The 22,350-nt window shown below is 50.2% G+C and overlaps 1 protein-coding gene across 2 annotated transcripts in view; it reads left to right on the plus strand.

Annotated features, from left to right (window-relative positions):
• Positions 1–22,350, plus strand: part of LOC114487749 (protein CLEC16A) — a 61,375-nt gene that overhangs the window by 32,941 nt on the left and 6,084 nt on the right. For both annotated transcript variants that reach the window (XM_055090441.1, XM_028499690.2), the window contains exons 7-10: positions 239–413; positions 1,861–1,914; positions 5,156–5,269; positions 20,719–20,950. In XM_055090441.1, coding sequence (XP_054946416.1) covers positions 239–413; positions 1,861–1,914; positions 5,156–5,269; positions 20,719–20,950 — 575 coding nt within the window. The remainder of the gene's footprint in view (positions 1–238; positions 414–1,860; positions 1,915–5,155; positions 5,270–20,718; positions 20,951–22,350) is intronic.

Here is a 22,350-nt window from a genome sequence, read left to right on the forward strand (position 1 = left end):
AGTTGTACTGAGGCCCCCAGAAAGTGGGGGGACCCCATGAGTCCCCTAAAATCAAATGCAGCAGACCTGTCCGTTCTCTCTTTCTGAAATCCACTGGTAGGGCCAGGATGGGTGTCTCTCGAGACTGGCTCAAATATTTGTTTGTGAATGAAGTGCCACCTGCGACCTAAGTCTCAGGCCATTGGTTCTAGGCTCTGAGCTTTGGCGTCTGGGCTGAGATGGGCGTTTCTCCCGGCAGGCATCGGAATCGGGGGAAGCTGAGTGACCTGGTGGCTGAGCATCTGGACCACCTGCACTATCTCAATGACATCCTGATCATTAACTGCGAGTTCCTCAACGACGTGCTCACAGACCACCTGCTCAACAGGCTCTTCCTGCCGCTTTACGTGTACTCGCTGGAGAACCAAGACAAGGTGGGCCGGGCTGAGAGTCGTCTGTAGGAGGGGAAGAGCAGTCTCCCCAGTAGGACGGGGCTTTGCAAGGGACCAAGGCTTTGAGCTTGAGGGAGATTCTTTTCAAAGCACGCTGGCTCCCCTTTCCTTTCCTCTTATTTCCTGAGAGGGGTGGAAGGAGAGGGAGAGAGAGACAGTATATGAGTGTGTGCATGTGTGTGCGTGTGTGTGTGTGTGGACTGTAAATGAATGAGAAAAGATTACTGACATCAGAAGGAAACAGGAAACCTCTACACATTCAGGCTTTTGGTTTCTATGCATCCTTCTCTTGAGGTGTTCTCATCCCTGGTAACTTCTTCGGATAGTTGCCAGAGCTAATTGATTTGGAGGAGATCCAGCCAGCCGCAAAACTTGCACAGAATGGACAGGAGGGGATGGAATGCACCTCGGAAAAGATCCCAGGGCAGTGATTGTCCACAGTTACAGGCTCGAAGCCCTTGTGGGGATAGAGCCTGTTCAAGTGCACATCCTCAGATGCCCTCTCCCTCCTCTCAGGGATGCTGGCTCAGTGGGTCTGGAGTGGACCGGGAACCTGCCCCGCAAGTGATTCTGAGCTGGTGGTTCTCGGTGCCCCCGTGAGAAATGCCACTTCAAGGAGGGGAGACCTTCGGCCAGTACCTCTAAGAGTTAAGGGGCAGAGGCCTTGGCAGGAGGCGGGACAGAGCCAGCTGGTTACTCTGCAGGGGCTTCAGCCTCTGCAGATGTGTCCCAGGGAGGTATAGCTTTCTTTTTGGAGATGGAACATGGGGCTTCTTGTTAAAAATAAGTGAATAAAGCAACCCTAACGAGATCTGCCAGCTGCAGCTCTGGGAGGCAGAGAGAAAGCATGGGAATTGGAGTTTTCAGATGTGGGTTCAAACTCTGCCTCTTCCCTTTCCTCATTCTGCGACATTGGATGAGGCAGTCAACCTGCCTGAGCAAAACGAGGGTCTTGAAGACCCTCACAGGGTTGGTAGGAGATGGAGCTTGTTGAAGCCAAGTACAAATGAGGGGCTTCTCGGAGGCCAGAGTGCCTCAACTTCTCCCTGCCCCTCTCCTGAGAACAGGCCCCTGGGGCCTCTCATGCTGGGCTTCGGGCTCTCGGTGCCCAAGCTGGGGGAAATTAACATCCTTGGTAATTTAAGGAGCTAGTTCTTCTCTCTGGTCCAGCCTCTAATCCGTGACTCATGGTGAAAGATTTCTCAGGTGGAAGAATAGCGGCCTTGCAAATGGTATCGGATAGGATTAGGTTGTGAGCTTATTTTGCAGGGTGGACTTTGCCACCAGGAAAGAAGAACCTTAGGGTCTTGGAGGAAGTCGGGGTGCTGGGCGCTGCTCCTTCAGACAGATGGCTTCTGTCTTCATGGATTTGGTGCTGCTCACATGTGTAACCCAGGTTTCTCTGTCTCTTTCCCCCAACCTTCACCAGGGAGGAGAACGACCGAAAATCAGCCTGCCGGTTTCTCTCTACCTTCTGTCCCAGGTACGTCTGATCGTTCACCTGTGTCCCCACCACATTGGGGGTCCTTGGAGTGCTGCTGCCTTTCAGAAATTTCCCAGGCCACATTGCCTCATCTTCTCTCTCTGTGTCCCCCATCTTGAAATAAAATAACAACATTGAGTAGAGGTGCTATGTATCTTCTTCGTGGTAGTACTTGGAAATTTAAGGAGAAATAAATCAAACCTGACACATATGTAATTGGTTTCTACTATGGGGCCTGAGGTTTCCAAAACAACCAAGGAGTATTCTAAATACCCTGGAAATGTGGGCTGGGTGACCCCTGTTCTCGGCCATATTGAAATAAGCCCCAAACTGCAGGACCTAGTGTGTGTACACACACAGCAACCGTGGTTTAACAAACTTCTACTAATGAGGCTATTTTTAAAGGCTTTTGTCATGGTTCTAGTTCCCAGATTACCTTCTGGAAGGTGTCTTGTAGCAGCCTTAGCACCCAGATTTGTGTCTTGAGCCAATTTGTCTGCCTCCCCCTCTTAAACAAGTGTGTTTCCTTTTCGTAATTATATAATATTTACAAGAAGGGAAAAACTCCATGGTGACCCAGTTACATAACTTTAAAAATATTTTTATTACAAGCGGTCCAGACTCTCAGGCCATCTCATTAGACTGTCAAGTAGTCAGACGTTTGACCAGAGCTCTGTTCCTACTTTTGCATTGGCCCAGGTATTTATTTGCTTTGCTGAGAGCATGTCCTTCTCACTTGGTCCCTGGGCCGTTTCGAGTTTGAGGTGGGTCTGTCTCCTGTTGGCCTGAGAAGAGAGATGCAGACCCGGCCTCTTCTCAGTGGCCGGGCCAACCAGGATCCGCATGTGGCTGGCTCACGTTGCTCCCAGAGTCTTGTCCTGGGGGCTCTGTTTGCTCAGAGCTGCACGCCGACTCTTGAATGCCCCTCTGTGCGATGGAGCTCTGTGCAAGCCCCAGCCCCTCCTGGCAGCAATTTCCGCCGCCTCATTACAAATCCGCCAGCTTCTCCTGCTTGGGATTCTGGCAGGACTCGAGCAGGCCAGATGCTGAGCCACAGGAATCCCATGGCAAGCGCCCCCAGGACCCTTCAGCTGCTGGTGCACCCCGAGGAGCACGGGGGTCAGGACACACTTTTTCTCCGAGAACCCGTTTTCTCCTGCTTTCCTCGTGAAGGACCAGCAGCTCAGGCACCTAATTACTTGTTTCAGTCTCTCACAAAAAGCATTGTCATTGGCGTTCCTCAGCCTGAGTAAAGGGCTCTCGCTCCCCTGCATTTCCATGGAGCTTTATCATCACGTTGCCCGAATGTGTGAAAACCTCGAATTGGGTATAAATTCCAGTCCTTAATTAAACTCTACATCAGAACGTCCTTGCAAATTATTTTACAAGCATCACTACTAAACCAAGAAAATTCACATTAAAGATGTTAATTTGGTGTGACGAGGATGCTGTCCAGCTGAAACTAAACCACCACTGGGGACAAGAGCGTGACTCGGACAGGCTGGCCTACCCTTTCGAGTCTGGCCCGCACACGCTTCCACGTACCTTGCAGTGACCGGCCCTCCCCAGGCTTTTCTCCGTCCAGAGCCCAGGAGGGAACGAACACCATGTGTGTCCACACCGGCCTTTGTCACACAGGCCTTAGCAGGTGCTCACTGAATGTTTGTGGACTGAATTCCTTCGTCACCATCATAGTCACCCATGCTTGAATGCCTGCCGCAGCCCTGGACGTGGGGTAACCCATTTGGTCATACTGTCTAGTCTATGATAGCACTTCTTTGGTGTTTTAAAAACAGGTGTGCTTTTTTTGTTGTTTTTAGGTAGGTATCACATTTGTCTATTCTGCCTGTACCTTTAATCTGAATTGTATTTATTTTTTTGAACAATATATTCACCCTACTCAAACAGTACAAAATAACATGTAGGGAAAAATCTCCCTCTTACCTCTGTCCCCCACACACCCAGTTCCGCTCCCCGGAGGCAGGCAGTGTTTTAGTTTACGCCTTTCCTTTTTTTTTTTTTTTTACAATATTTTTTTTAAGCTATAAAGTTCAAACAGGTGAAAACCAAGCTGCCTTTTTACTTTTGTTCAGTCTCCTGATTTCTCTCCCCAGAGACAGCTATAGTTACAGGGTCTTCCCGGGTCCTTCCAGAGACGGGGAGAACTCTGCCAGGGATTCTCAACTGGTGGCGATTTCGCCCCACCCCGGGGGACGTCTGGCAGTGTCCGAAGATATTTCTGATTGTCACGCCTGGGGGAGGGGCTGCGGCTGGCACCTAGTGGGTAGAGGCCAGAGATGCTGCCAAATATCCTCCAGTGCACAGGACAGCCCCCCACAGCAAAGATGTATCGCCTGACAGTAGTGCCGAGGATTCGAGACCCTGTTCCCTGTATATATAAGCAAATACAAATGGGCGCACACACCCTCTGATATACAGATGGTCGGTACATCCCACACTGCACTGTGGTACCGTGTTGCCTTTACATTTTAAAAGAAACCGGCAGGTGTGTCTGAGCCAGCTTTGCAAGGCGGTTTCGGTACCCTGATTCCTCAAGCCATTCCTCTGAACGCTGGGCAGCAGGGTGGGGTGGCCGGGCCATCCCAGACAGCCCAGCACCTTCTGATGTTGCCTCCTGGCACGACTCGGTCTGTCTCTGGGCTGTGTGGCTTTTCCTCCCCATGGCTTCCACACCTCCCAGTGCTGCCCTGGAATTCTGGTGTGCTCAAACCCACCGCAAGGGTCAGAGCTCATTCCCGGGCTGAGATCTCCACATAGATATCCTCTGCCAAGTCCTTGATTGGAACAGGGCTCACCAGCCCCTTCTTCCATGTAACCGAAGTGTTGGGCCGGTGCCTCCTAGTCTTATCCTAAGTGGATTTGACACTGAAATGCCTGTGGAGAGGAAGGAGGGTGTGGGTTTGGCGCTCCCTTCCCACATTGCTCCACTTCAGCCAGATTTGGCTGCAGCCGGCCTGAGGGACAGTCTCGCTTTAATGCACTTCCTTCCACCGAAGAACCGCCAGCCAAATAGGTAACAGTCTGAAAGAAGGAGGGCCCAACCCTAGAAGGAGAAGAGTATAACTGGTTTCTCCCGCATGTGACCCATTCTTTGGGTTTTGCATCACCGGGATTGCTGCTGAGACTCATGTAGCCCAGCCTTGTTGTTTCAGATCAAGGAAGGAAGAGATTGAAAGTCTGCACACTTTAATATGCATCCCATTTTTTTTCCCCTCACCAGGTCTTCCTAATTATACATCACGCACCCCTGGTGAACTCATTAGCTGAAGTCATTCTGAACGGCGATCTGTCTGAGACGTACACTAAGCCCGAACAGGATGTTCAGAGAAGCTGTGTAAGTCATTAGTGGGGGACTGTCTCGAGACCCTGATAAAAAGCCATTGCTCATTTTGTTAATGTGTGTTTCTTTAAAACCAGAAACCAACATTCTGCTTATTACAGCACTGATGATGCATAAGCTGGTCTGGGATTCAGGGAACCTAATCAGTCTTGACATGCATACCCAGAAGAATCTGGGGTCGGGTACTGAGAGTGGATGTGACTGAGCATATGTTATTGAAGGTGGAATTGTCCCGTTCTGGGCCTCAGGTTGTGTATCTGTGACACACTGTTATTGGGTCCAAATGAGAGAATGCTTTGTCCGAGGCACCAGCATCTACAGAGGATGGGCAGGGAGCATCTGTGAATGACACGGACCCCGTGAGAGGGTAGTAGGGAGCAGTGGGGACTGTGACAAATGGGAGGGTTTATATGTCCTTTGTGAGCAGCCGTTGCTCACCCCAGCCTGCAGTTGTTCTGCAGGAACGTGGATGCTGTATTGCCGGGTTTTCTCGTGTTTCTAGAGACACTGGAAAGCTGCATTTTTAGGCAGATACTCCCAAGTTTTAAACGATCACCAACTGTGGCCTAAACAGCATGTTTGTGGTTTGTGCATGTTTGTGCTCTGCTAAAGGGAAACCCTGATGACCAGGGTGATGACTTCTCCCGAGGCTTTCCCTGCTTGGCCCTGTGTCTTGCCTGCCTTCCCTCCTCCCACCCTGTTCAAACACACACCGAGCTCCAGGCTACCTCAGTCCTGGCCCTGCTTGCTTTTTCCCCAGTGTGCCCTGTGCTTTCTTCCCTCCACACCTGTGCCCTTAACCCTACCCACTGCCTGGAAGGCCCTGGCTCCTGTCTCCTTCTCGTTAAAGGTCTTACCTGCTCCGAGCCGGCGTCTCGTCTGTCACTGAATCTGCTGCAGCGTAGGCTCCACATACACGTTTGAAATGAGAGGTGTTTACACAAAGGCCGTTTCATGAGAGCTCTGTCTCTGCAGCCCGGTTCTCAGTCGGTACATAGGTGAAGGGGCTGGGCTTAACCTTGGGCAGTCGACTCTGTGGTCATATCTGAGCGAGTGGGTGGAGAGTGATCCCCGGGCGTGAAGGGCCAGCACTGCATGGAGTACAATTACAAGAGGCCCCTGCCCTTCTGGTTTTTCCGGTGTACAGTGTCTTGGCCGGGCCACTGTGCTTTTTAAGGCTCATTAGAGCCTCTGAAAAGGTTTCCAGAAACCTTCTGTCCTCATTGGTGGTGGCATTAGTTCAGCTGAATTGAATGGGGCCTTGTCATGGTTCTTGTCTGGCCTATCCTTTCTTTTCTTCATTCAAGAAGTATTTATTAAGCCCCTTCTTTGGCTCAGGCATCATGCTAGCTCTGGGGATATACAAAACCTAGATAGCCTCTGTCACGCTGGAGCTTTACAGTCCAGCAGGAGAGACAGATTTTGATTAAGCTTACAAACAAGTGTCCTGTCTCAAGTCTTATATGTGCTCTAAAAGGAAGGAGTAGTGTTTGGTGAGAGGATTTAACCTGGAAGTGATGGGGGTGATGAGTGATGAATAGGAAGGACTCCCCTAGTGGTCCATGTTGTGACAACACATGGGCTAGAGAATGTGGAGTTGACTTAGTGTTGATGCGGCTGGAGATATTTCTTTGCAACTTTCTTAAACTTGCTTTTGCTGAATGAATGCAAGTAATGGAACGTTGAGTCAGAAGAATCAGCAGGGCCTCCAGGCAGGGCTGCTGAGGACCCCTCCAGCCAGTGGGTCCCCCTGGGCAAGTCGTTTTACCCCATTTAGAAAACAGCGAGTGTAGGTCCCACTCGGGAGGGCCGTGGTGAGGATGGGGAGAAGATAGATTTAAAGTGCCCATCGAGTGCTTAACAGGCTGCAGTCTGGCCCTCAGAGCTGTTTGGTTTGGTCTTCATAGTGTTTGAAAGAAAATTTTATGAATCGCCAACTTTAACATTTGGGAAGTTTCACATGAAAGTCCAGATTTCAGGATGGTCTTGAACAGTCAGAAGATCTGGTCCCGGTTGTGCATATGTTCCTGCAGGAAGCTTCTCAGAAGCCGCCCCCATCAGATGAGGCATGTGTCTGCCGTCAGATTTGCCCAGTCTACCCCCACCCAGCCTGCTGCTAACTCATACTACCTTTATGTTAATAACAGACTGGAATGGAGTGGGTTCCTTTGGACTTTGTTTTGTCACATGATTTCCAGAGCCCAAGATAGCTGCTAATGGCTCATTGCAGAATGTCTGTAAGACCCTGTAAGACCCTCGCTGCTGACGTTACACTTGGTGTTCCAAGAGGTAGACCCAGAGATTGTTGGGGTGCTTGGGTTTGCAGGTTTTTTTCATTGCAATTCATTGACGTGCAGTTGCAGGAAATAATACAGAGAGATTCCTTACCCTTTCCCTGGTTTTCCCCCAGTGGTGACATCTTACAAAACACTAGTACAGTGTCACAAGCAGGATATTGACATTGTTACATGGGGGATTTGCAATTAGAGCAAAAGCAAATTGCAGGAAGTTACTGGTGACCTCTCAGCTTAGGATACCCACTTTAGTTGAACCCTCTAATTGACGGGATTGTCTAGGAGATCTGTTCTTTTTCCCAATGGCCTCCCCTTGGGCTGGGTTCCTGCCTCCACTGTGATAAATGCACGGCGCTCGTGTGGTGGACGCCTGAACTGAAAATGAGATTCTTTTGAGCGTGGAAGGAATTGCCAGCCCAAGTGAAAGTGTCAGCCTTCTACTTCCGGTTATTACCTTTCCCTGGGTGCAAAGTCGAAGTTTGTCGTATTCTGATGACTGCAGTTGAAATTCGGGAAGAGTTTGTCTCATCTATGACTTGTTTGACAATAGTCCTGGTAAGATTTATCTTCCTTCCCTCTGAGCAAGAACTGTCTCCTATTGTTTCCTGCCTAACTCGGATGTGGTTTGCTCATGCTTGTTTTAAGTTTCTTGGTCTTTTTTAACCTACTTTCTCCTTCCCGTAATTTGTAGATAAGTTACTGGTATTGCTTCATTTTACCAGCAGACATTTCACAAAACCAAACCAAAATTGAAGAGAGAGAAGCAGAGGGGAGAGTAGGGTTATTTGAAAAGTCTGTAATTTAGGGTTAAAATGAAAACACATCAGCATGGTTAGATAAATGTCTAATTGAAATTCATCTGTGCATTCAAATCATATGGTTCCTGCTTAGGGATAACTCTTGCTATAATTTTAATGCAGAGCAGATAGTGTTTCTTGTCGGGGGAAGCAGAGTAAGAGAACACTCATTCTGAAACTGCTAACATCTCATTATTTTTGCAAAATGAACATACAGATTAGATTATGGGATATGCATCATTACCTGTAGGTACTTTTTTGTTTTTGAAGGGACTTTTTTCATCCTGGGTTTCTGTGGAATCGCTTCCTTGGTTTTTGCATTCATTCATCCATTCCCTGAGTGAAGATGCACTGGTGCCCAGGAAAGACACGACCCCTGCCCTCACTGGGCTTCCCAGCCCCCCTAGAGGACACGGGACGGTGTCTTAGAGACATCTGCTTCGCCTGTGCTGTCCCGGGACTGGCCGGAGATGCTCGGGGGCTCACAGCAGGCACGAATGACTCAGTGGGTGAACTGGCGGTGGGGTCACAAGGGCTCTTGTGATGTCCTTCATGACTCTTAGAACCTGACCCTCACATGCCACCTTCTCTTTCCTCGGAGGCAGAGCGGGGAGGGAGTGGCAGAGAGGTTGCTTTTGGTGCTGTTCCACATCCTGTCTGGGGCAGTGGGCTCTGCAGCCAGGCTGCCTGGGCACCTCACATCCTGGCTCCTCGTCTTACTAGGTGTGTCCCGGGGCAGGCTAGTCCACCTCTCTGGGCCTCAGTGTCCTCACCTCTCCAATTAGAATCACAACAGTGGGTTTGCGGAGAGGATTAAATGCAGCGTAACGTGCTTATTCCAAAGTCTGGCAGACATCACGGCCTAAATAGCAGATGATAGCTTCAGAAAGGTCTTAGTTTCTGAGGCTTTGGAACAACCCTGCATCCCCTACTAGGGACCTCCTTTCTTGGGATGATTAACACAGAGGCACACTTAGTGTGCCCCAAAGGGAGGTGTCCTGTGACCAGACCCAAGGACGCAGAGGGTCAAGTGTAGCAGCCATGACGACTACCATGACGACAGCAGTGACGGCACCAGTTGTGAACGTTGCCGTGTAGTGCCAGCAGCTGAGCCTCTGTGTGCAGCTGGGCCTCCACCTCAGCTGGCCCCAGATTCTACTCTGGAAAGTGCAAATTCTTAGCCAGCCAGCATGCATTCACGTGCTTGGCCGGCTCTGAATTCAGAGTAGGGACAGAATTCTGGGGCAGAATAGGCTTGTTTGTCCCAAAATGAGAACATCTGCCATCTCTCTATAGGCTGAACTGGTGTTCAGCCAGTTGGGATGGTCTCCAGGTGATTCTTGGGGGATCCAGAAGGGTGAGCGCACACTCAAAATGTTAGCCACCGGTTCTCCACGTGACACCTGTCCTTCCTGGGAGCTGGACCCTCTGTTGGCAGAAGACTCTGCTGGGGCATGGTGTGTGGAGCTGGCAGCTAAGAAAGTAGCAGCCTGGCTTCTCTGGCTTCTGTGTTTGCAGAAGCAGAGAGTTCATCAGTGGCTTGGGTCCCCGGGTTGCCAGTGCACGGCTGGCTTTCCAAACCAGGCTTGAATCAGATGGCAGCAGAGCCCCCCCCCCCGAGAATTGAATGCCCTCTGCGGCTGGGATTAGAGCTCCCCCATATCTTTCGGTGCCCCTGACCTTACCTGTGACCCCCAGGGTAACCAATGCTGGTTCCAGAGCACATATCTTCTTCCTGAAAGTCGTAATCGGCTTCCGGGAGGGGGTTGATCGGGAACGCCAAAGGGAAAAAATAGACTTGTATAAATCAAGGGCCTTAGCTGGCACAGTTGCAAGCATTCCCACAGAGAACTAGAACTTGTGTGTATTCTCCCTTTTTGCGGGGCCGTTGTGGTCTAGCCCATCATCCCTCAATGGGGTTATAGCTCCCAGGCGCCCCCGCTGCCTGCAGAACCCTGTGTGTGGCAGTGCTGGCTCGCAGGCCATGGGGGTTTGACAGAATCAGAGAGAATCCAGGGTGCAGCACATTCCACATAGGAACCGTTGCCTCTCCCTTCCTCCTGTGCGGAAGTGGGGGGCTGCACAGCTGATGGAAGCCCTGCGGCGTGGAGGCTCACAGAGGTGTGGCCTGTAGCCAGGGCCACCGGTGACTGACCTGTGGGTCTGCGGGGCTGGTCCTGGTCCAGGGAGCAGAGGAGGGCCAGGGATTCTCGGGATGGCCACAGCCTGGAGGAGCTGACAGGGCAAAACACAGTGGGTAATGCAGGGGTGGGCACAGAGAAGGTTCTGTGACTCAGGCCTGAGCTGGCTTTTCTGTCTGCCCAGCAGCATGACACAGAACAGACTGGGGCAGCCACGAGGCAGGAGACCGCTCAGAGGGGACTTGGAGGGACGAGGCAGTGTCACGGCCGGCTGAATGGAGACCTCCCCTAGTCTGCATTGAGCCATTGGTGGCTTCTTCCAGGTCTCGCCTGAAATCAGGAAACTCGAGGGTGGGGACAGGAAAAGGAGGCACCCACCACTTCTGCTGTCTGTGCCCTGGGGCTTTGTGAGTTTTTATCAGTGGCCAGGCCCCTTAGGGCATTTGAGTTTTTTAACTAGACTTTGAGTTCCTTGAAGCTGGGACAGCGTTATTTATTCATCTGTTCAATACATAATTACTGGGTGTGTACCAGGCAGTGTTCTAGGACTAGAGAGACACCATGAACAAAACAAAGACCCCCTGACTTCCGGGAGCTTCTCTCGTAGTGGGAAGAGAGACAGGAACCATAAAACTATTAATGAACCGCAGAGCATGTTCTGATGTGAGACGTGCTCTGGAAGAGCAGCTATAGTGAAGCAGAGGAGGGAGGGGGGATGTGCTAGGAGGCTTGGGAGGGGTGCACTTCTCCATAGGGTGGCCTCACGGGGAAGGTGACGTTAGAGCGTAGATTTTAAGGAATTGAGGGAGCAAGTCATGTAGAAATCTGGGGGGAAGAGCATCTGGGCCAGAAAGGACAGCCAGTGCAAAGGCCCCGAGGCAGGAGTGTGCCTGGTGTGCCAGAACCAGCAAAGAGGAGCGTGGTGAGGCAGAGCGTGGTGGGGGATGAGGCGGGGGGTGGGGAGTGAGAGTCCGAAGCAGGTGGCGCCTTTCAGGCCATCGGAGGACTCAGGAGTTTACGCTGGGGGAAGTGGGAACATCCTAACCTCAGGGTCCACAGTGTTTGCCACGCAAGACAACTTCAGTTGTCTTGAAATAATGAATCTCAACAGGGACGGCAAGCACCATATCTCTAAGGAGCAAGGAAATCCCATCCTGGTCAGGGCCAAAGTCCTCCATCCAGGAAACTGGGTTTTGCTCGGGGGTTGGGGGGTGCTTCACCCGGCAGGAGGCTGGGGGGTGCCGCACATGGGTAAGAATAGGGCCACTCCGGTCACTCACTGCCCAACCTAGGACAAGTCAGCGTGGCGGGTGGGTGTAACTCTCATCCTGGAGGATGGACAGTGTGGTTGCCCCCATGAGTTCTGAGTCCTGGCTGGCCTGAGATTGACTGCCCGCTGACCACTTGCTGCGATGCTCATAACCTCAGGGGACCCCCGCCCCGGGAACCTCTAGCCAGGTATGGGGGCAGATTCTTGAAAGCTTCACGAGCAAAGAAAAAAAAAAACCTGAAAGGGCTTTATTCGGGCCATCGGTATTGTTCTGGGTGAAACTTGGACTGTGGATGGTCCGTCCCTAGCAGGAGCAGCGCCCCTCTGTCAGGCACTGACCGCATGCCAGGCTGGTTGGCATGCTTGCTCTCCCTCCTCCCCTACCACGGTATTTTGGGAGCACCCACCCATTCCAGGCTGGCACGGTGCTGCCCTCAGGGGCTGCAGGACAAGCAGGATGGACAGACGAGGTCCCTGTCCTGACATCCTGGTGGGGAAACAGACGGTAAACAAGCATGTCAGCGCAGATTTAAGGTTTGCGTCTGGGAAGACATGGAAAACAGCTTTGGGAGATGACGGTGAGGGAGGTGAGGTGACACTGGATCTGAGGACGAAGGATGAGGAGCTCATCTTGATGAGAGTGGGGGGGTGGTGAGGGTTGGGATGGTCAAGGCACGGAAAATGGTGGACCAGAGACCTTGATGGTTATGAACTGGCTGTCTGGGATCGGAAGAGGGGCCAGAAGGCAAGCAACGTACTGGGTCAGCGGGGGAGGGGGACGTTTTCACTTTACAGACGAGGAGCACGCTCATTCACCTCCTTTACTATCTCATTTTAGGCTCCTAATAACCCATGGAGTGAGGTAGTGTCATCATCACATTCTCTGCATGAGGAAGCCAACGCTAACTTAACAGGGTTAAGGGGTCATTCTGTCGTCCCCCAATTGTGCAGGACTGCACGTGTCCAGCCCCAAGTCCCCAGGCTGTTTCTACTTCGTGCTCTTCTGCCACCATCCCCAACGATGGTCTCCAGGTTAGCGTGAGATGTGGGGTTCTGGACCGAACATTTCAGGTCACTGAGAGTCACCACTATTTCATAGTTCATTATGTTTTCTTAGAGGACAAGATGTTAAATACTCCTCCTAAAGAAATACCAACTAAGTGCTTGGTTTGTCACTGTTTAATCAGAGTACAAGATATTTTATTTTGCATGAGCATTGAACATGCCTCTTCAATCATAAATATCTTGGGATTAATTCATCCTACAAGCATTCATTAGTTCTTGATGGAGTGCCAGATGCAGCATCAGAGGGACAGACTAGGCAATGCTAGACGTTGAGAGGGACAGAGAAGATGACCAGGGATGGGGAAGGACAGGGGATGAGGCTGGTCTCCTACAGACCCAGCAGCACCCCGAGACTGCTTTCTAAGAAGTCCCAACACCATCTTGACGTGACCTGCGGGTCCCCACAGAGTCTGAGCACCGGCTGTGTGCAGCACAAGGCGTCTGAGCTCCGAGAGGGCTCCGATTCCAGATAAATGCGCACTGCTTTGGGTTATGCCTTGGCCGCCACAACACTCCCTGATAATTGGCCGATCGTGGGGAAGAAAGCCACGGCTCCTCTTGTTAATGGAAGTGGCCTGTTACCTCTTCATGTTTACCCCGCCACGCGTTTTATTTTCGCCATTAAGCTCAGCTGTGTTGCCCAGTCACCTCGCTGATGTGGCTGCAGTTGTGCATTCTGGACACGTGTGTGGACTTTGGCTCAGCAGCCCCATGTCACTCAGGGTTTGGCATGTAGCACACGCACCCATACATCACCCAGGAGTGTATTCCGTCTGATGTTTGCTTGCTGATCACCTCGTTCTGGAATGAGCATAGGCTCGCTTGGCAGCAATTAGCGGCCCTGCTTCCCTGCAAAGCCAGTTGCCAAGCTTGTGCTGCAGTGCCATTGGTTACGGTTGGCATAAACCTGGGTCACCGTGACCCCTGTGACATTTGGAGCTCTGTGCATGTGAGACAGAAATGGGAAATAATTACACACTGTGCTCGTCCATAATGCCTGTCAGGTCAGAGGGCCACCCAGTGAGTGAATGTGATGTGTGGACTGTCCCCAAGCAGGGCTACCTGCTCCTTCGGGCAGTGTGACCCGGGTATGGCAGGGCCTTTACATCCACCCTTCAGGGGCCTGGGCTCACATGGGGAGGCTCGGCAGGTGCTTGTGGGAGGGAGTGAACGCTTGGGTGGGGCAGCAGAATGGTTGAGCACATGGGGAGCGCTGAAGCTACACTTCCCAGGTTCAAAGCACTGCCTCTCATGAGCAGTGACCTAGGGCAAGTCCCTCGCCCTTGGCAGCTCCCTCCCGCTTCTGTTGCTTGCAGGATAAAGTGAGTCAACATATGTCAAGTGCCCAGAGCAGCGCTGGGCACATTGCACATGCTCACTGGGTGTTAGCCATGGTTGTTATCATTACCTGAAAAAAATAACAAGAAAGCACGTTACTACCTCTGGGCACCTCACAGGAGCCCTGCGGGGAAGTGCCAACGTGAGGCCCATTTGATACACATGGAAACTGAGGCCCGTAGAGGAGAAAGCAGCAAGCAGGGTGCGTGGGACAGTGAGCCGGACTCCGACTGCTCCAGCGCCCCGTGGATCCCACCCTGCCTTTGCGCCGTACACCCTGCAGGCCCAGAGGCTGGAGGTCAGGGAGGGGGGCCAGGGGCCCAGGAGCACTTTGGGGAGGTGAGTCTAACCCACTCACAAACCAGAAAGCCAGCGAATGGTAAGTTGCTAGTTTGATTGGTTTTTAAAAGTTAGCCCCCCTCCCCTGCCATCTCTTCCAGCCTAGTGATCTGTTTGCCGGGGCGGGGGTGGGAGGGCAATATTCGAAGGTGAATAAATATTTCTAGAGTGCCCCTTTGTGGCAGGCGTCATGCCAGCAGTTTTGCGTTCAGCATCTTACTCCAGCCCCATGGCAGCGTGTGATGGAGTTGCCATTGTCCCTGTTTTTCAGATGGGGGAACTGAGGCTTATTTGGTCAGGTTCGCTGCTCGCTTGGCCAGCAAGCGGGTCTGAGATCTGCGCTCAGGTCTGCCCTTATGCTGCACATGTTTTTGTTAGCATCATGACCTGCCTCCTTCCTTAGGGGAAAACCTGTCTCCTAGTTCTCAAGTCCCTTAGAAAGCTGTTTGAGCAAAAGGATTCTAGTTGCTTCCTCAGAAGGTGAGCAGGCTAGGCCTGGGAAAGCCTGCAAGGTGAGCTCTCTTAGCTTGACCATTGTGACAGCCCCCACAAATCCAGACAGAATTCCGGGCCATGTCACCTGCCCTTTCCCTTACCTGCCCCTTCCAGCCACCAGTCTCTTTCTCCCTCCTCTTCTTCTCAGTCAGGATTCTGCCTGGGTGGCCTGCCTCTTGACCCCATGCTGCCTTCTCCCCTCCCCTCTGCAGCACTGAGTGGCACCAGGAAACCCACTCAGCAGGTTGTATGTGCCAAGGCAGGGGCCACAGACATCTTTTCCCAGGCCGTGAGCATCACGAACTCCTTCTTGAACAGCTGGCTGGAGAGGCCACCCGACTGGCTCAGCACCACCCCCTGCTACCTGGGAGCTGGCCAAGCACACTGTGTCCCAGGGCACCACCGCTGTCACCACGTGCACCAGCTCCAGGTGGTCCTGGCCTTGACAGAAATAAAGGTGACTGTCCAGAGCTCTGAGCTGGCCTTCTAACCATTCTCCTCTCCTCCCGTGTATTCCGGTGACCTGCTAACACTCAAGACTCAGACCAGTCATTTCCTTTGCCGCAAAGGCTTCCAAAGCTCCCCCACCCGCCCGCCCCTGTCCTGGCACAGTTCCCCACTCCTTCCTCTGTGCCCGCAGCGTCCTCTGTCTCCTAGTGTCCATGTGGGACGCACAGCAGTACATCGCGGCTCCTGGCTGGACTGTGAGCTCCTAGCCCAGCGCCTGGAGTTTAGTCGGGGCTCGGCCCCCTGGCAGCTGCCGCAAAGCCAGCTTCTCGAGTTGTCTGATTTGCTCCTAGCTTATATTTAGGGCATAATGGCGATCTGAGTTTATTGGAAATCCTCTAGCAAACGTTTTTTTAAATCGAGGGATAACATGAGTAAAGTGCATAAAAGTGCAGTAATCTCCGCTGTACTGCTTGACGGCTTTGTACCTATGATGACATTGATGTGTGCAGGCGTCTCCCACTGTTCAAAAGTTTGCTTGACGCTGCTTCTCTGTTACCAAGGACCATTTTGCAAAAGACTGAAAGAAATCTAAAGAGGATTTTCACTTTTATGAAAAAAAGGTGAAAAGTGAAAATAAGGTACAGCGTTGGTTTTGCAGCAGCTGTTACAGAGGCAGTGCACACCCCAAGCAGCGGGAGCGGCCTCACCAAGCTTCTTCCCGGGAACCACACTCAGCACCTCAGCGTCAAACCCCGTAGCTTTCTGCTGTGTCTGTGAGCGTCTGTGCTTTATCACCATTTATTTTGCATATCTGTTAGCAAGATGTGTCCTAAGGCAATTGCTTCTTGCTTTGCACGGTCCTGGCTTACAGAAGGTTTCATGGGAATGCTCTACTTTCAGATTGCGAGGGAAGCTTGTAGTTCAGGTCAAGATAGAAAACATCTCTGGCATCCCATGCAGCTCCTTCTCAGTCTGTAACCAGCACCCCACCCCCCTCCCCCCAGCTAATCACCACTCTGACTTTCAGAGGTGCCGTTTTTTAAAGTTTTTTTTTTTTAATTGTGGTGAAATACCTATAACAAGTAATGTTTACAATGGATTAACCGTTTTAAAGTATACAATTCAGTGGCATTAGGTACATTCTTTAAAGGTATTCTTTACATTTTAATGGCACTGGTAATACTTTCTTGGGGTAAAACAACTGAATGATACAGAAGTGACTAGAGTAGAAAGTGAAAGTTCCCCCAACCTCAGTATCTTCCTCAAAAGGAACCACTGTTTTCAGTTTGTGTATCCTTCCAGACCTTGCTCTGTGTGCTGTCATGCAAATATCTATCAACACAGGAAAACATGGTGTATATGTACATGTTTTAAGTTGATAGTTTTGTTTTTTAACTGTGAACGGAATCCTCGACTGATTGATTGCAACTTGGTCCGGTCTGCGTCAGGGTCTTTCAAAGGGCTGCACCCAGAACTAGTGGAGGACATTCCGTTTGACGTCTGTGGCATTGGTGATACTGCCTCTCCGTTTCCACTCAGATGCCCGGGCCTTGCATGTTTCCGTCCTTCCTCCTGACCCCTTGCCCCTGACCCCTCTCACTGTCCTTGCAGAACCTGTTCTCAGATCCCACAGCCCCTGAAAGGCCTTAGTTATCGCTGACCCCTGGGGAGTCACCTTTTCGAGTATTTAACTTTGAAGCAAGGACCAAAGGTCGGAGGCATGAAGGCTGGCGGAAGGCGTTGCTGGCCTTGGCCTTCGGCTGCCTCTGACCCCAGAAGCCAACCTGAATGTCCCAGCCACAGAGCCCAAGGCTCCCCTCCTGCATCCCCCACTCGGGTACCCGCCAGGATCTCTGGAGTCAGCAAGGAGGGCACCGAGTCTCCACGCCTCCTGCAGCTCAGGCTCCAGGGCCTTGGGAGGTGAGCCCTTGGTGAAACCCGAGCCTGCGGCCTTTGGGAAACCTAGACCTTGTTTGCAGAAGACTTTTCTCTGAGGCATGCGTGGTGTGCTTTCTTTATGAGAAGATAAACCCAAAGGCCTTCTGATTTTTGACTCTGAAGTGAGCTTTCCCATTTCTTCTGGTTGATTCCATTGTGCTGGCTCTTCTACTAAGCGCAACTCCTGAGGTGTTAGGCTCCTTTCTTCATCCCCCCTCCCTTTTCTTCTTGTTCTCTCCATCACGTTGGATGTGTTATGATACAGGCCACCATTCAGCAGCCTGTCAAGGCTTGCCCTGCTCCAGGTTCCTGGTTTAGTGGGAGAGCACAGCGGGGTGTGAGATGGCCCTTCTCCTGGGGGCTTTTCATCTGGAACATCTGAGGTTGTCCAGTGTGACACAGAGATTCCTGGGGGGCTAGCAGCCAGAAGGCTCTTGATGAGAAGCAGCAGAAATGATCAGGAATGCCTGCCCACATTTCCCAGCCACACTGTATCAGCTTCTCCATGATAACTATGGGATCTTGATGTTGTTAATATTAACAACAACAACAACAACAAATCAGGCTTTTTAAATATAGAAGAAAAGGGGGGAAAATAAAGTCTATAACTCCAGTGTCCAAATGATCCCTGTTGAATTTTTTTAGAAGTTAACGTGCATACATGATTAGAAATTTCAAACCAAACAGAAAGGTATAGAAATGAAAAACTCTTAAGTGTACTTCTGTGGGTGTGCACACACAGTACCACCTGCCTTCTTTCTTTCCCCAAACATGAAATGCTAATATATTCTTATGCAGCTTTCCAGGAAAAGTTGTGTTTATACCATCATAAAGCTTTACCCAAAAGGGACTCCGCTTTGTTTCCTGTTCTTGCTTTTTTTTATCCTGGGGCTGTTTCCACATCAGCATTATCTAGATATAAAAAGTCCTCAGTCTTTTTAACATCTATGTGGATTCCCACGCTATGGACAGACCATAATTACCTAATCACTCCCCTGTTGATGGGCATTTAGGTTATTTCCAGCTATTTACTGGGTAGATTGCATTTTAAGGTTTGAAGTGTCCCTGGTAAGCATCCTTCCCCCCTCCCTCCCCAACACCTGATCATGGAGAAAAGCAGACCCCTTGGAAAGTTTTTGAATTCATTTTCACAGTTGACATTTTTTTTTTTTTTTTTTTTTTTTTTTTCAGTATAGTATAGTCAGGGAAAGGAAGGTAACTCTTGTTTGCTTAGTGCATTGCCAGGCTCTGAAGGAACTTTCTATCCCTGATTTCCTTTAGTTGTAGGAAGCCAGAATTGCCCCATGTTTTAGACAAGTAGCCAGAAGCTCAGAGAGGCCCCACCGCTCATGTAGGGTTCAGCTGGGGTTCACACCGCTCTGACCAGCCCTGGACCCCGTGCACTGCTCCACTTCTCTTAGTGCTGCCGGTTGTTCTGTACATCTCAGTCTGTACAGAGCTCAGGGAGAGGTTTCTGCATCTATCCGTGTGAATTTCTGCTCTCAGCTTCTAACTGAGTGGTGTTTTGCTCTGCGTTTGGTCTCAGTTTTCTGCTTCTGAAAAGCTTTGAGTATGGTATGCTCTAAAATTCACTGGGAGTAAGTGGTGATCAGAGGAAACAGTCACTTCATCTTGGTGCCCTAACTTAGCGGGTTTGGGTCCTTTAGGAGAGGATGAGGGGGGCATCCGGGGCTGTGTTCATTCTCACAGCGTCCTAAGTGGGCTCTGATTGATGCTGTCCGTCAAGTGGTGTGTGCCCGGAACGCTCCCATCTCTGGGCTCTTGGTTATGGGCATCTGTAATGCACTATCTGGGTTTCTTGGACACTAGAGTCATGTCTCAATTTATCTGTCTTTTTTGTGGATGAATAATCCAAAGTAGGTAAATAAAAATTAATGTCTGGATTTAGATGCTAATTTAACTTTCAATTAGGTTTTGTTTTGAGTGTTATTGAAATTAATCTTTGTTCTTGGAGCACATTCCACTTATTGGCAAGGTACGGTAGCCCCCAGAACACAATTGGTGGTTGTTTGGGGTAAATTCATAAGATGGATAGACCATATCAAGATAATGGAAAAGTTTACTTTAAAACTTTTCTGTTTTTCAATGACAAAATGATGTCGGAATATCATCCAGACCCTGGAGAAAAACACTGCAATCAGAATCCTGCCCCAAACAAATCAGGGACAATTTTTTTGTGTGTGTGGTCTTTGCTACTTTCTAGACCTGGTTCATTTGCATGTAAATACTTTTTAAAGAGCACTAAACGTGGAACTGAGTTTGAGCTCCTGGTGAAGCCACTGTTATTTTAGAAAGAGCTTCTTGGGCTTTGGGATTGGGCAAGCTTCAATTCGAATTCTGACTCTGCAGCTCAGTGGCTGTGTGACATTGGGCAAGTCACTTAACCCTTCTGAGCCTCATTTCTCATCTGTAAAATGGGACTGATAATCCCTACATCTCATGGTTGCTATATATAAGGACTGAGGTACAGCCATGTTTCCCACAATGCAGGATATGAACCATGGTGACACACAGGTCTTTTTCATTTCTCTTAGAAGCCTTCCGACTTTTCAGGGGAAAACGTCTTCCTTGGGGGCAGGCTTCCTTTGGGGACGGGCTTTAACTTATCACTCATACTTGCCAGGCTCCCCTTCTAAAGAGAGCCAGCATTTGGTTACATCCAATACACCTTGCTTTTTCTTTTCTATTTTTTATTGTTATATTAGCAAGATACACTGGTGTTCCGTTTCTGTTGTGATATACAGTTCCTTTTAAAATAAATATATTCAAATTAGAAGTTAATAGTGTGCTGTGGTTAAGACATAAACTGTGCAGATGGTAAGTGGTTTTGAATCCCAGCTTTGCCACCTCCTGGCTGTGTGGCCTTGGGCGGTCACATAACATTTCTGAACCTCAGTTTTCTCATCTGAGCATAACATGGGCATAACAACAGTACTATTTTGTGGGGTTTTTGTAAACTTTAAGTGAGATAATATAGTCAGAGCCCTTAGAACAGCATCGGGTACAGAAAGTACCATAAAAGTATTGAAAGTGTGTTTCTGACCTTTGGGAAGCAGGGAGCTGGTGTGGGTTAAGTGCGGAATGACTTAGGACTGTGGGCAATAAATGGTAGCTGGTGCTATGGTTTAGATTATTTAATAGCGTTGATGTTAATAATAGTCACAATAATCAACGAGGAGGTAGAACTTGTTGTATTGAAAGGAATTTCTTGGGGCAGAAACTCTCGGGAAGCTTGATAGGAGCCAGTGAGATTGTAACGTTCAAATCCGTCTGTTACCTTGGTTCGACTTTCCAGGCCAAGCCCAGCATTCGGTGCTTCATTAAACCCACCGAGACGCTAGAGCGGTCCCTTGAGATGAACAAGCACAAGGGCAAGAGGCGGGTGCAAAAGAGACCCAACTACAAAAACGTTGGGGAGGAAGAAGATGAGGAGAAAGGGCCCGCCGAGGATGCCCAAGAAGACGCCGAGAAGGCTAAAGGTACAGAGGGTGGTTCAAAAGGCACCAAGACGAGTGGGGAGAGTGAAGGTGAGTTGCGCCCGTGAACGCCGACCTGACAGCCAGGCTGTCCTCTGTGTCTGGTCCCCCTTGTGTGTCAGTGGGTGCAGCTGTCATTCCAGGCACCGGTGTACCTCATTCTACACAGCCAGCCACTGGGAAGCAGCTGTGGGCAGATCTGGTTCAAGGCCTGCCCTCGTCGGATGGGTGGCTTGGAGCAAGGCCCTTTCCTTTTAGCCCTGTGCCTCCGTTTCCCCATCTGTCAAAAGAGGCTAACAAATAGTATTTACTCTGTTATTAAGAGAATTAAACAGGTTAATACATGTAACGTGCTCAGAGCAGTGCCTGGCACATGTCATAAGTATCTCCTGCTACTGTTACTACTGTTATTATCGTCATCTTTATCATTACTGCTGTTCTTATTACTCCCGATAACCCGGGATTATGATTTTTGACAGAAGTCATTATTTCCAGTGCACTACCGGAAGAAAAATGGCCCATGTTTAATGAAATTAGGTGCTTTTAATAAGATTATGGGGTTTTGGCATCAAATGATCAAATATAATCCCCTAGATTCTTACATTAAGATGTTTTTCAAGCCCTCATCTGTTTAGAGTGAGGTACACTTGTGTTTGGTGCCTATGTGCTCAATAAACAGAATCGTTTTGTCCTCTTTTCTGCCCTTGTCAGGAATGATTCTGGTTTATTTTTCACCTCCCTCTCGTTTAGATGCTAACACCTCCTCCATCTGGAGAGTGTTGTCTGCTCTGGGATGAAGCAAGCTTGAACTGTCCAGCTGCTTGTGTCATGGGCCAGGCTCACAGCCACACTGATGGGGTCTCTGGCCATGGCCCCGGACACTCAGGGTGGAGGAGGTGATGGGATCAAGTGGGGTAGGGGCTCTGCTCGCCAGAGGGGAGCTCCCACCACACCTCTTGGGACAGACACAGGCTAGGCTCTCCTCCCCTCCCAGCTGTGTTCTGCTGGGGGTGTGGGGAGCATTTCCTGCGAGCCATCCTCCTGGGTCCTGGGCTAGCAGTGGCTGCTCTGTAGTCAGCTCCCCAGCCCATCAGCCCGAACTGTGTGCATCCAGGGCCTCTGAAGCTGGAAAACAGAGCAGCTCAGTAAATCAGTGACTGAGAACGCATTTGTTTTGGGGAGTTTGCTGCAACTGGGCAGCCAAACCCCACCCCATCCCCACCCTGCTGGCCTCATTCTGATTTTCTTGGCAGTTCTCAGCAAATGCCACGATCACATTTCGATAAGTATAACCAGTGTCTCCCCAGTGCCACCAGCCCTCTTTTTAAGGCTGAGATCTCTAGTACGCTTTTATTTCTGTTCAAAGTGTGCAGTAAGCATCTTGATTTAGGAATTCCTTTTTGGCTTGTGACAAAATGTCACAAGAAATGTCTCTTTGGTGGGGAGGCGAG

Source organism: Physeter macrocephalus, chromosome 14 (assembly GCF_002837175.3).
Source record: "Physeter macrocephalus isolate SW-GA chromosome 14, ASM283717v5, whole genome shotgun sequence".
Lineage (NCBI taxonomy): Eukaryota > Metazoa > Chordata > Mammalia > Artiodactyla > Physeteridae > Physeter > Physeter macrocephalus.